Source organism: Pituophis catenifer, unplaced genomic scaffold (genome assembly GCF_029215685.1).
Source record: "Pituophis catenifer annectens isolate HBS135680 unplaced genomic scaffold, rPitCat1.0.hap2 SCAF_7, whole genome shotgun sequence".
Lineage (NCBI taxonomy): Eukaryota > Metazoa > Chordata > Lepidosauria > Squamata > Colubridae > Pituophis > Pituophis catenifer.
The window spans coordinates 52,778,611-52,792,737 of record NW_027256887.1 but is presented as its reverse complement, the minus strand read 5'-3'; the positions used below and the strand labels follow the sequence as shown (position 1 = coordinate 52,792,737).

The 14,127-nt window shown below is 41.2% G+C and overlaps 1 protein-coding gene across 1 annotated transcript; it reads left to right on the top strand.

The window, feature by feature from the left end:
• Positions 1-1,041: 1,041 nt before the first annotated feature.
• DUSP6 (dual specificity phosphatase 6) lies at positions 1,042-5,938 on the top strand. The gene is made up of 3 exons (XM_070947060.1): positions 1,042-1,450; positions 2,912-3,349; positions 5,285-5,938. Exons 1-3 carry the CDS (start codon positions 1,042-1,044, stop codon positions 5,590-5,592), a joined length of 1,155 nt encoding a protein of 384 aa, XP_070803161.1. The 3' UTR covers positions 5,593-5,938.
• The last annotated feature ends 8,189 nt before the right edge of the window (positions 5,939-14,127 follow it).

The following is a 14,127-nucleotide window of genomic DNA, read 5'->3' as shown; positions in this document are numbered from 1 at the left end:
TGCAGAATGAAACACCCGGCTGTGAAGTGCCCTTAACAAGCGCGTTTATGTAGGGAAAACATGGAGAGCCCTTTTGTTCTTCCTTTAATTGGACCATTTGTTGTATAATCGCTGGGCTGCTCTGCTGGAGCTTCAACAGAAGGAAACTCGAGCCCCAGACGCGCGACTCTAGTGGCTGTGCCTTCCCCTCTCCCGCTCCCTCCCCCCCCCCCCGCACCTTTCTTCCTTCCTCCCGCTGAGCTGCTGTTGCTGCTTGTTTGCACTCGGCTTATCCGGAGCGGAAATTCCTTTCCGTTTTTGTGAATGACAAACTCATTAACAATTCATCAACACAACCTGTTCCAGCCGGCCCGTTTCCACGGCAACCGCCCCTTCCGCAAGCGCTGATTGGCCGAGCGAGAGAATGTATCCATTGAGACGTTCCATGTTTGTATCCATTGAGGAACTGCCTGGCGCTGAAAGAGGGGCGATAGTGTGCAGGGTTGATTAAAAGGGACATTGATCACAAGAGGACTTGAAAGAAAGAAGGAAAGCAAGCAAGCAAGCAAAATAGGAGGCAAAGAAAGAAAGAGAAGGAGAAGAAGCAGGAGAGGAGAAAAGAAATAGGAGCCCAGGCCATGAAAAGCTGCATACGGGAGCGGTAGATAGAGCAGTAATTGCCCCGGGTCTAGTTAAATCGCTCTACCTACCTTTAATGCATTTACTTGTCCTGTGCAAAAGAGAAAAAAAAAGCGCTTCTACACATGTACTTGTAATTGCAGGAACTAAAGAGCGATGCTAACGTATCTAAACTAAGGGAGTCCCCGGCAACGCTCCAGAGAAAGCAGCTCTCCCAAGACGAGAGCAGCACTTCGGCTTGCAACGCGCACAGCGCTGCGGAGAGACGGGTTAGCCGACTCCCTTCACCCGGAGGCTAAGGCGGAAAAGGCGAGCAACGGGCGCCCCCCCCCCCGGGCTCCATCCCGCCGGTCGCCGTGGCTCTCTGGATAGGGGCGCTTTGCGGAGCGGCCCCCCCAGCCTGGCCCGCCCGAGTCCTTCCTCATGCTAGATACGCTTCGCTCGCCGGTAGCCTCTCTCGCGTCGGACATGGCGATCTGCAAGACGGTGGCGTGGCTAAACGAGCAGCTGGAGCTGGGCAACGAGCGGCTGCTGCTGATGGACTGTCGCCCGCAGGAGCTCTACGAGTCCTCGCACATCGAGTCGGCCATCAACGTGGCCCTGCCGGGGATTATGCTGCGCCGGCTGCAGAAGGGCAACCTGCCGCTGCGCGCTCTCTTCGCCCGGGGCGAGGAGGAGCGCGAAAAGTTCGCCCGCCGCTGCGGAACCGACACCGTGGTCCTCTACGACGAGAACAGCAGCGACTGGAACGAGAACACGGTGGGCGACTCGGTGCTGGGGCTGCTCCTCAAGCGTCTGAAAGACGACGGCTGTAAGGCCTTCTACCTGGAAGGTGAGGGGTTAACCAGGTCGGCTCCGCTGTTCTCCCGCGGGGTTTTTTTTTTTTTTTTTTTTTTTGCCTTTTGCACCCAGATCCGCGGCGTCTCTCCCTCCCCCGCCCCCATTCGTTTTTGCCCTTATTCCTTTAGCACCAGCCCCCGGCATCTGGCCGCCCGGCGCCTTTGCCCTGCGTGGCCCGAAGCGCAGAGCTGCCAGATGGCCCTGGAGTTGTAAAGAGATTAAAACCTCTTGTAGGCTCCAGGCTGCAAACCCTCCCCTCCCCCTTCCCATGTTTTCAATCCTTTGAACTAGTTCTTGGGCTGGCTTGGAAGCAAACTCCCCGCCTCTGTAGTCCGGTGGATGAACGGAACTCTCCTCTTTGTTAAGGATTCCCCTCGTAGGGAAAATCCCGATTCCAGAAAAACGACGTAGCAAGTGCCTGCCTCTGGCGTCAAACGCCTTGTGCCTGCCCCTTCCAAAGAGAAAGAGCCCGCTCTGGGCGGGGGGGGGGGGTGGAGAGGAGGGGAATCCTCAAGCAGCATTTTCAGCTTCCTTCCCCAGGAATAGTCTGGGCTCCGAGGTTGTCAAATCAAGCTTAGCTCTTCAGAAGAATAATATGCATTGCTTCCTAAAATTCCTCTTCCCTAAGCCATTAATACCCTTCTTCACCGAAAATATTATTTCAAAGGAGCATCCTGCTGTTTCAATTAAGGATACTGTATAGAGGCTCTGTAGGGGTAAGGAAATCTTTTCAAGCAAAGGATGCCCTTAAGGAACAGCCAATTGTTCTACTGCATCTTTGGTTGAAAAGCCAGTGAGTAGCTCTGGCATCCCTAACCCGATACCACCCAAAGAGGTACTTTACAGATCATGTAATCCAGTTTCCGGATCAGTGATGAACTACAGATCTTGATCCCTCTGCATACTACTGTTCCTGCTGGTTGGAGTGGCATAAGCTTTGCTATTTGAAGGTTATCAAGATGTGGGGGAGCTGAAGCCAAAGGGAAGGGTAGGGTTTGAATTTTTTAGCACCTTGAGCTGCCTGCTTAACACTGGAGGCATATGTGAGGGTTCAGATAAAAGCATCTGAATGTTTAAGCGATTGGAAATTTACTGTGTATTCTTTAAAGGCTTTAAAGGTCTGATTAATAGTTGATGTGCTGCGGCTGTTGGATCAACTGTAATGGTGGATGGCCTAAATCCAGTTACATAGATTTCATTTTACTAAGGGACACTATAGCTATGTTTATGTTTAGTTTTATTCCACTAAACTCCACAGAAGAGAAATATTTCAATTTTCTTCACTAATATCTCCTGGGTTTGTTTGTTTTTTTTACAGCTGCATCAGTCCCTTTTCAGTTTTCTAATGTTTTTAAACCATAAAGTGTCCCGGGACGTCTGGCTCTAGCAGTTTATAGGAGCTCTAAAGGGAACTCTCTTTAATTCCAACCCTTTCTTTTTCTTTTCTTCCCAGGGGGTTTCTGCAGGTTCCAGGCAGAGTATGCCTTGCACTGTGAAACTAATCTAGACAGTTCTTGTAGCAGCAATTCTCCGCCTTTGCCAGTCTTGGGGTTGGGCGGTCTCCGAATCAGCTCTGACTCATCTTCAGATGTGGAATCCGATATTGACCGAGATCCTAACAGTGCCACCGACTCTGATGGCAGCCCTTTGTCTAACAACCAGCCTTCCTTCCCTGTGGAAATCTTGCCATACCTCTACTTGGGCTGCGCCAAGGACTCTACTAACCTGGATGTTCTCGAAGAGTTTGGCATTAAATACATATTGAATGTCACCCCCAACCTGCCCAATCTCTTCGAAAATGCTGGGGAGTTTAAGTACAAGCAGATCCCTATCTCTGATCATTGGAGCCAAAACCTATCCCAATTCTTTCCTGAAGCAATCTCTTTTATAGGTAAGGTTGAAAAATTAGTTCCTGTCTTTGATAGCATAGATGTTGCTAGCAGCAAGCCTTCTCCAAAGACAACTTCATAATGCATTTTTTCACACATTTTTCAGATCACAAGAGATGTCTCTAGCTTTATCCATTTCTGCTGGCATAATTTCAATTTACAGTGTACAGTTGATCTTTTAGTTATTGATCTTGTTGTGAAAATGGATAAGGAAAAGAGATATCCTAGGGTGGAGGGGTCTTTATTTTTGCTGTTACAATTTTAGTTTTTAATAAATGCTTTTTATGAAGAATGATATCCATGTTCACTGCATTTTGTGCTTTTTGTTTTTAAATAAGCAATAATTTGAGGTAGAATTGTACCAGATACTTTTTAATCTTAATTTAGCTTTATTGATTACTTTCATTAGACCAAATATTTTTGTCTGTATATTATCTTAGAAATATATGCCATCAAATGTTACAGTTTCAAAACTTCTTGATGGCTTCTGATTGAAGTGAATCTGATCAATTCAAAATTTAGTAATTTAGTAAACAAGAATCAGCATGGATAGGTTATGTTGCATGCTTATGGCATGCCTTTTTATCATGAAATCACTCTCAATTCAAATAATCACTATAATTTGGATCTGCCCCATCATGGATGTAGTATCTGTAGGACATTGGTTAAGCAATCCTGGTTTAGCGAATTTCTTAAAATATGTTCAAACATGCCTTTTCTTGGGAATACCAGCTCTTAAACACATCAGATATATTCTCAAGTGGCACTAGACACAAACACTTGTTTTTTTTTTCTCTCTACTCTCTGCGAAATGATCCAATTATGCTGGACTTCTTTTTCCATTTTGCCAGGCCCTTGTTTGTCAATGAATACTGTACTGTAATCTGATGGAGCTGTAGTAGTAATAAGCACAATATTGGTAATTTGAGCTCAGTAAGAAGAATTTGTAGGATGGTAGCTGCAAATCTCCAGGCATTATAATGTATTTCTTATGACAAAGGAATCCATTTTCTAGCCATGTTGACATCCTGTTTCTCTTAATGGGCTGTCCCCTGTGACTTCTGGGTCTCCCCCCCCTTTTTTTTTTTAAAAACAGCTGAATACTTTCCTTGTTTAGCTGCAGTGCACTACCCTTGTAAAACCATTTAACAGACCTTTGAAAACAAACCCAAATGAAATACATAAGCGTTTGGAGGAGGATTCTTTTCTTCCTTCCTCTTGAAAAAATGCTTTATTTTATCAGCCAAATGTGATCTTAAACTTCTGTGTCTGACCAAGTTTCTACAACAAATGATTTCTATAAAATACTTCTTTCCAATTCTATCTAGAATGTGATTTTACAAAGAATTCTTGCTGGCACCCAGTAAAAATACAACCTACCAAATTACCAGGACCTTTCTATTTCAGATGAACAGTTATTGGGATTATTCCAAAAAGTTAAAAGATATTCTTTAATTAAAACTTGGTTTTAAAAGATGGGTAGATCAGACATTTAGGCAAAAATAGATCACAACTACTTTTTTATGTGCAGAACAGTGCATAATACCCTTTCATTGCAAGAAAGCAGTTCAGTCTATGCACAGAGTAATGCACATTTTAGTTGTAGTGCATATAGGTTGAGTGATGCAGCCCAGTAAAGATGGCACCATGTAATTTCACCACTTGCATTTAACACCAGAGAATATTTATGCTGTATATGGATAGAACAACCTGAGTTTGAAATACCTTATTTCCTTGATGTATTTGGTTTTTTAGGAAAGGAAAACCCAAGTATTAAAATATTATTCAAATCTGGGCATGGGAAGGTACAGTAGGTTTTTAATAAATTACAGCAGCAATTCACTGATGTTTCATCTCACATCAGGTACTCACGTTATCTGAAACAGGAAAGAAATATATGACTTAATAGTCTCTTGTCTCTCTTTTTTTTCCAACAGATGAAGCTCGTGGGAAAAATTGTGGAGTACTTGTGCACTGCCTGGCAGGGATCAGTCGCTCGGTCACCGTGACAGTTGCATATCTTATGCAAAAACTCAACTTATCCATGAATGATGCTTATGATATTGTCAAAATGAAGAAATCTAATATCTCCCCCAACTTTAATTTCATGGGACAGTTGCTAGACTTTGAAAGGACCCTGGGGCTGAATAGCCCCTGTGATAATCGCATGCCCACCCAGCAACTATATTTTACCACTCCTTCCAATCAAAACGTCTTCCAGGTGGACTCTTTGCAATCTACGTGAGGGCCAACGTGATCATCAATTCTTCCAACATTGGGTATTGTGAGCATTCCACAATGCTGCTCTCTTGACAGCTAAGGAGAACTGCAATTCTTTTGTGAGCCCTGGTTTTGGGCAGTAGCTGTCTCTGATTCAACACAATAAAGGTTACAACATTTGGAATCTGCTGTTGGAAAATGAGGGATTTTGCTGGGTTTTCCCAGCAGGAAAAAAGACAGATACCACTTCAAGTGGGACAGTATATTGTGCTCCATGCACAATAGACACTTAAGCAGTGACTTAAAATTTAGGATTTCCAAACAAAGATGAGCAAGAATGAACACTATAAGTACACATCCATGTGTGTGACACTGGGAGAAATGTATTATGTGCATTTATAATATACGTTGTCTTCAGTGAAGACTTGATTTTTAAAAATTATTAATACTGATTTAGGGGAGCCAAAGAACGATTTCAGTTTAATGTATTTTGGAATATCTGTTTGCAAAGACCTTTGGTATACTCAACTTGATCAATGTAAATGTTTTTAATCTCAGATGAATGACGTGAAAGTTGCAAGAGGAATGCTTGAAATGTATTCTTTGCATTCTCCAGTGATAAGTTCTTTTTGGAGCACAAATGACACATCATCTGCAGCATGCTTAATTTTATTATAGAATTAGGCAAACTTTCTTGGTTATAAATGAATGCTGATCCCTTTGGGTTTGTTTATTCAATTTTGTGAATGAATAGTCTGTTTTATAGTTACATAATTTTTATTTTGGTGTGTGTGTGTGTGTGTGTGTGGTGAAACTGGTCTCATGATTTTTGGGGGTAGGAGCCTTATCTTTATAAATAATCCCTGTTGCATATTTTAAAAATGGAAAATCATTTCTTCAAAGTGAAGGATATATATGATAAATGCTAAACAGTGCATTACAAACACTTCAGGGAGCTTCACCTCAAATGCAATATCTCGCATTTATTTTTGTAGAAAACGAAGGGTGTGTGAATATTGTGTACCTGTGTAAATGCAAGAAGATCCTGCACATGATTGTCAGTAAGAGAAAGTCTCAAATTTGTTAGTATGAAGTCGAGATGTTATTCTCAGTATGTAAGAACTTAAATTATTAATAAATGACTTATTTTGGTTATTGAGAAACCAGGTTGTTTTATGTATTATGTAAGAATGTTCATAAGTGACCCCAAAAGCCAGGACCATCTTGTAATCTACAAAAAGAGGAATTAAAGTTTGCAAGTATTTTAGTTCTAAAAAAATCTTTCAGCCTGAATCAGAAAATAAGTTCTGGGCACGGCTACATTTTTATACACTTCATTTGATGGAGATGCAGGGTAGACTGTAGCATGTCAGTCTTTATTGTATTATTTTCATTGGAATGTGTGCTCTGTGCAAATTCAGGTACCTCCTTATATTTGGGCAAGAGTACATATTTTGAAAGATAAATCTTTTGAAAATAATCAGTGTTTCTTGCCCCCGAGATTACTGTTTAGTAAATTACCTTCCCTGAAGTATGCCTTGCTAAGGCCAATTCTAACAATACAATTAGAAGAAAAAGATCTGGGTATTTTAATGACTCAGAAGCTGAATGTTAAACAGTCATGATGCAATTAAAGTAAATGCAGCCTTAGGCTCAGTTAACAGAAGTCTTGGGTTAAATGAAGTCACCAATCTTTTTATCCAGTGTTGATTAGACCACACCTAGAATATTCATTTTTAAAAAGATGACAAATTAGAGTATTTCCAGATGAGAGCAGTGAAGATGATGGGCTTGGAAAGACCCATTAAAGGTGATTGGACATCATTAGTTTGGAAAAGAGAAGACTATGGGAACACATGACTTATCAAGTATCTGAAAAGTTATTGTGTGCAAAGGGAAGAAATCAGTTGTAATTAACAAGGAAGTAGATGTTGGTTGGATTAAAAAAAAAATCCTAATGGGAAGAGTTGTTCAACCGTGATGGAGATGGTCTTGGGAAATCCTTCACTGGAAATGAAGGCCATTGAAAGGCCATGTTCCAACAGTGAATTCATATACTAAGCATTGTAATGATTTACCAAAAGCTGTACATATTTTCCTAATTTTATGGCATATTTTATTTGAGAGAAGAGTTGCTTCCTTTTCTCCCAATTATTTAGAGGAGATTTTATTCCTGTTTTATCACATCTTGTTTACAAGATACCTGCACCATCATTCTTTTGTTTTCAAATAAACTGAATGTGAAGTTGGTATTATGCATCCTTGCAGCATCTCTATTAAAACTAGGACTCCAAACTTTATTTTAGCTAATATTTTAATTCAATCTAACCCTGTCAATTCAATATCTTTTCCTACCATAGAACAAAATTCTCATTCAACTAAACCTTTCCCAGTATGCTAACATTCTTTGTTAGCTCAAAACCCTAAGCTGCAGATGAGGAAGTCACTCTTTCAAATATCAAATCTGGCACAAACTGAGTAGGGACTCTCTTACACCAGCCCTGATACTTCATCTGATATGATCTGCCTGCAAAGTGCCTGTGCTGTTTTTAACAACAATACAGATGAGGTACTTTGCGATACTTCAGACTGCTGAAGTCCCAACAAGTAATTTACATTTTAGTGACACAGCTTTGGTTTTACTTGCTGATCTATAGTAGAGCCCAGATGACGTGGTGGCCCATCCTTGTGTTCCTTGATCTCTTGGTTTTCAATTTCAATTCAATTGGTTGACCATGATATCCTAAACCAGATCTGTGTATTGGGTATTTGGGATACTATTTTACAGTGATTCTTGTTTTTTCTCTGGGGTCAGCTTCTTCAGTGTTGGTAGGTGGGGAAAGATAGTTCTCCAGGTCTTTGTGGGTTGCTGAAAGATTCTGTTCTCTCCTCCAACCATTTCAAAATCTATATGAAACTACTGGGTGAGGCCATCCACTGTTGGGGTTCAGTATCATCTATATCAGTGGTTCTCAACCTTCCTAATGCCGCAACCCTTTAATACAGTTCCTCATGTTGTGGTGACCCCCAACCATAAAATTATTCCTAAAACCATTGAAAAGATGTGTTTTCCGATGGTCTTAGGCGACCCCTGTGAAAGGGTCTATCGACCCCCAAAGGGGTCACATCCACAGATTGAGAACTACTGATCTATATGCTGATGATACCTAATTATATCTTTTGGCGCAATGCTGAACACACGCTGTTGAGTATCTGGACAATGATCATCAGGATTTTGGTGAGTATGATTGAATCCTTGTATTATTCTTTTTCTTTATTACCATCTGGATGTGTAATCTCTGCCATCTTTCCTCTGTTTTTTTGCTTTGTGTTGTTTCTTGTTTCAAATATTTTTTTGTAATTTGTAAACTCATTTCACTAGGAGTTGGGCAGCACATAAGCTTAATAAAGTATTATTCATTATTACTGCAGCTGATTTTCAGGAAGTTGCATCCAATTAAACAAGACAAGGTGTTTCTTTACAGAATATACCAGTATGTAGGATTTGGTATCATAAAATGAGGCAAACAATTAATGGCATAAAAGATGGAGATAAATTAATGAATGCGGGAAATAGTTATTAGCTATGATTATTATCTTCCTTGTTTGGAATTTGAATGTCAAATAATACTGGACATTACCAAAATTCTTTAAGTGCTACTTTAAGACTTTCTAAGCATCTGGCTGGCTTTACAAAACAGGATGTTTAATTGATGGATTCTGTGAAACTCTTTACTTTCCATGGGATACCACTTTCATTTCATATAAATTTGTTACATAAAGCATTTACATACCATTTGGCCCAAGCAGTACATTGATGACATAGCAAAAGCTGGATAGTAAAAATTAAAACACAGAAGAAGAAAGCAGACCATGTGTAACCAATGTGTCAGCAGCAAGATTCTTCAGATAAATTGCTTCCCTTTCTAGTGATAGAAGTCAACCAAAACTAAAACCATGAAAAAGTTTTACACCAGCACTTCCTGTTTATTTCAGTCCCAAATTCTGCTGAACAAAAGTGATAGTTGAGCTATCTGAAACTGAATGGAAAAAAGCATCTAAAACATCAATGGTGGGGCAAGTTTATTTCACAGAAGCAAAGCTAAATAAAACGAGTTACGTTGCTTTAATGATTGGACACAAAGGTTCCCCCCCCCAGATTAATGTATAGAACCAAGCAACAAGAATGGCCATCTACTTTAACCTTTCTTCCTTTTCTTTCCACAAATGTGAAATCACACAATTAATTTGGATCTGTAGTCATCACTCTGGAAGAACCCCGATTGTAACCTAGGATCGAGGGTTTCCTTTGCCGTCTCTTTCCGGTGTCATTCAAAGCAAAATAAAAAAATTGCAAGCTGCTCCAGCAATTTCCTGTCCAGCTGCAGCTCACTCTTTTTTCTTTTTCTTTTTAATATGCTCTGTGGATAAATTTAGCACTGTTTCCTCACTGTGGATTATTAATCTGCTTTCCTCATTTGAGCCTATGGAGCTCAGCTCCTACTGTTCTGCTGAAACCAACAGATGGCCTCCCTGCTACTTCCTCTCATTTTGCTGTGGTTTTGCTGTCAGGCCACTTCTGAAATTAATAATGTTCCCTGGCTGAGTGCCACAGGCCATTACTGGAAAAAGGAAGTAACACATCTGAATAGCAGGAAGCCAGGCAGGGTCACAGTGTGAACTAAACCAGCTGAGCATAATTTTTTGAGTCTCTTCCATTCGGCAAGTTGGATGCTTGTCTTCTGTTTTCTCTCTCTACTCCCCCCCACCACTCTCTTTTAAGCACAGTGTACTTCAATATATCCTTCACATTTCACAAGCAATCCATCTCAATGAAAGCTTTCTATTCAATAGATCTTCAAGAGACTCCGTAGGTTCACAAAGCTTATTCTGGAGTGGTAGAGAGAAACTCAAGATATTTCCAAGGAAGCTGGTGGAAAGTATTTATTTATTTATTTATTGGTTCGATTTATATGCCACCCTTTTCTGGGGACTCAGGACGGCTTACAATGCGTTAAGCAATAGCCTTCATACTTTTTGTATATACCTGCTTAGTAGGGCTTTCCCCCCCCCCAAAGCGGTGTTCTTTTTTATACAAAGTCAGCTCATTGCCCCCACAATCCGGGTCCTCATTTTACCTACCTCGAAAGGATGGAAGGCTGAGCCAGCCTTGAGCCTGGTGAGATTTGAACTTGCAGTAATTGCAGGCAGCTGGTGTTACTTAACAGTGCTTTAGTCTGCTGCGCCACCAAGGCTCTTTTTAACATAAGTAGTTATGTTTGACTTTCAGAACATTTTTAATAAGAATAATGTTCTACATTATTTCTTCTTATTGTTTACAGGTAGGGATGACTAAGCTATACTTCTATTGTGCACAGAAAAGGACTGAGCCAAAAAGGATGAGAATAGAAGTGAGGAGAGTCAGGTTTAAATGTTTACCTGAGACATAGAGCTCAGGAATTATCCATTTACTGTTTAACCTACTCTACAGGATTGCTGTGAAATGGAACATGTTTTTTCTTGTTCTAAAATAGAACAAGAAAGAGCAGGCAAAATTAATTTGGGAAATTATAAAAATAATAAAATACACAGTAATGAGAACCCTGATTTGCAAAGTAATTTCTACTTTCATGCAGGTCAGAACATACAATCCATAGCATCTTGAATAAACAGTGTATTCCTTTGATGTAGACAAAGTCTATAACCCTTTACTTCACAGTGGGTTTGCAACTGATAGGAACAAAATCAAAAGCAGAGAGTGGGTTTTCTTTTCTTTTGTTTTTTTTTTTTATCACATCACAGAAAGGTTATCCTGGTGCATTTATATCAATTTTGTTGCTGTGCTTTAAAGCTTAGAACACCCACCCACTCCAAATCACATTGGATAAAACAAAAGAAAAGGAAGGACGTAAAGGAAGAAGTACAACATAGATAATTTGAAATATACAAATGTTATACAAACACAGTACAATTTTTTTAAATAGTTCATCAGTTTCAGACTGTTCCAATTGCCACCAGTTGTATAGTGTAATATTTTGAAAATGTCAGAGAAGAAAGAACAATGGGTGTTAGAAGGTGATATCCCCCCCCTTAAAAGACAAAGCAATGTATTGATGAATTAAACTTTATTGGAAAATCATTACATTGTTATCATCCACTGTATTTTATAAAAATAATATTTTGAAATAAGAGAAAAAAACTGAAGTTATTGCAATTATAATAATTCAGCAGAGAGGCTCACCACTTTTTTATACCTTTGGGGAAGAATCCATATCAGTTTTGCCTTTAACGGGGGATACCAGTGGTAGGTTGCTACTGGTTCACCCCGGGTTAGGTGAACCAGTAGCAGCAGTGGCGGGAGGATCCACCCACCCATCCGGACATCATCATATACGCTCTGCGCATGCGCAGAAGTGGTGCGTGAGTGAAGTGAGCACGAGCACGTGCAAACAAACCAGTAGCAAAGGTAAGTGAAACCCATCCCTGGGGGATATATACATACACACACTTTTAATTATAAGGTTGCTATGCTTTGTAGTTGCAGATGCCTTTCCCACTCTGCACCTCCCATTTCCAGTCTCCATCCCACAATCCAAAGACTCTATTTTTAATTAAAGGTTAGCTACAGAATTTCATCATAAGGTGTCTTTCTGAAATCTACTTGGTGCCCATGCCATTTAGAGAAGGAAGCTAGAAAGTAGGGGATAGTATAGGCCAGGGTATCTTCGAGACCGTCTTCTACTGCATAACTCCCAACGACTGGTAAGATCCCACAGAGTTGGTCTCCTCTGGGTCCTGTCAGCTAAACAATACTGGCTGGCAGGCCTGCGGGGGAGGGCCTTCTCTGTGACTGCCCCAGCTCTCTGGAACCAGTTACCTCCTGAGGTCCGGACTATCCCCACCCTATTGGCCTTCCGAAAAGTGGTGAAGACCTGGCTTTTCCAGCAGGCCTGGGGCCGTTGATCTCGCTCTTGTGATCCGGCGAGATCCGGCCATGAATGGTGTGAATGAGTTTTAATGTTTTTAATTTTTAAATGTTTTTTATAATGATTTTAAATGCATTGTGAGCCGTCCTGAGTCTTCGGAGAGGGGCGGCATACAAATTGAATTAATAAATAATAAATAAATAAATAATTTTTACATATTCTGTGTTTTTAAAAAGAAAAAAAAATCAATTCTCTAGAACAGGCGTATCAAACTTTCTCTCAACAGGTGTATCTTTATTACCTTTAAGAGGTAATTGCTAAGTCCAAATAAAACTATCATTTAAAAAGTAATTTCCTGACCATGAATGCTGTTAAGCAGTGGAATAGGCTGTCTCTTGAAACTGTCAGTGTTCCATCACTGAAAGTTTTCCAGTAAAGGTCGGACAGCCATTTGTATAGGTCTGTGATGATGAACCTATGGCATGCCACAGGTGACATGCAACGCACTCTCGGTGGGTATGCGAGCTGTTGGCCCAGTTCAGCTCCACCATGCATGCGCAAGCACCTCCGGCTGGCCAGTTGGTTGTTAGGTCTCTGCCATGCATGTGCGGGGGGGTGGGGTGCATGCAGGGAGCCTGCATGTGCATGCATGGGGTGGGGCACATTTGTGGGGGTCGCATCCATATGCATGGGGTCGGGACACGTAGGAGGCATGTGTGCATGTGGGCTCACATGATCTGTGGGCAGGGCGCATGTGCGGGGGCTGCACACACATGCACGGGAAGCGGGGCGCATGGGGAGCACATACACATGCATGGGGTGGGGTGGATATGGGGGGCATGTGCATGCATGGGGTGGGGCACATGCACAAGAAGCAGAGCGCATTGCATTGTGAGAGTTCGGGCACACACTTTGGGCACTCAGTCTGGAAAAGGTTAGCCATCACTGGTCTAGGATGAAATGAGAATGAAGGCAAATATATGTATCCCAGAATAATGTTGCAGGATCCAGTCCGGGTCAGTCACTCTGCTAGAAAGATGTTCCATGAAGATGGGCTCCAGCACGTGACTGAAAGCTCAGAGGATTAAACCTCTGGTCCCAGTAACTGACCCAGATTGGCTCCTGAAATGAGGATGCCTACCCTGAGTAGGGGGTTGGAGAAGAAGACTGCATGGTCCTTCAACACTATGATTTTATGATATGTTCTTTTTACATACACACAAAAATGAAACCAGATTTGTTTTTAAGGAGGTGACTAAAAGTATAGAGAAAAGCAGGATGTCTCATTAAATTGGGCCATCAGTTCTACAATATGTCAACCATGCAGGTGAAAAGACCCCAAGGTGTACAGATTTGAGGGGTTTTTTTACCCGAAGTGTAAACAAGATGGCAGGCTTTCCTATTCCACATATAAATGCTAACTGAACTGGCAATTATACTTCTCTCTGTAACTCCAACAGGACAAGTCCCAATTGCCTGCTCTGGGCCTTAATTGCCATCTTTAGGCCGGAACTGTCCATTACATTAAAGGATTATTTTGGATCTGAATGTATGGGAACCTATCTTTGTAAACATCACAACTTTCATCTTTTAGAGAATCCTGCAAGAGGAAATTTGTACATTAAGTCTTTGTC

What these genes read in the sequence shown, in the direction of transcription:
- DUSP6 (XM_070947060.1), top strand. Translation starts at nt 1,042, where the DNA reads ATGCTAGATACGCTTCGCTCGCCGGTAGCCTCTCTCGCGTCGGACATG. An exon ending in TAAGGCCTTCTACCTGGAAG is followed by an intron (nt 1,451 to 2,911) that starts GTGAGGGGTTAA and finishes TTTTCTTCCCAG; the next exon opens with GGGGTTTCTGCAGGTTCCAG. An exon ending in TGAAGCAATCTCTTTTATAG is followed by an intron (nt 3,350 to 5,284) that starts GTAAGGTTGAAA and finishes TTTTTCCAACAG; the next exon opens with ATGAAGCTCGTGGGAAAAAT.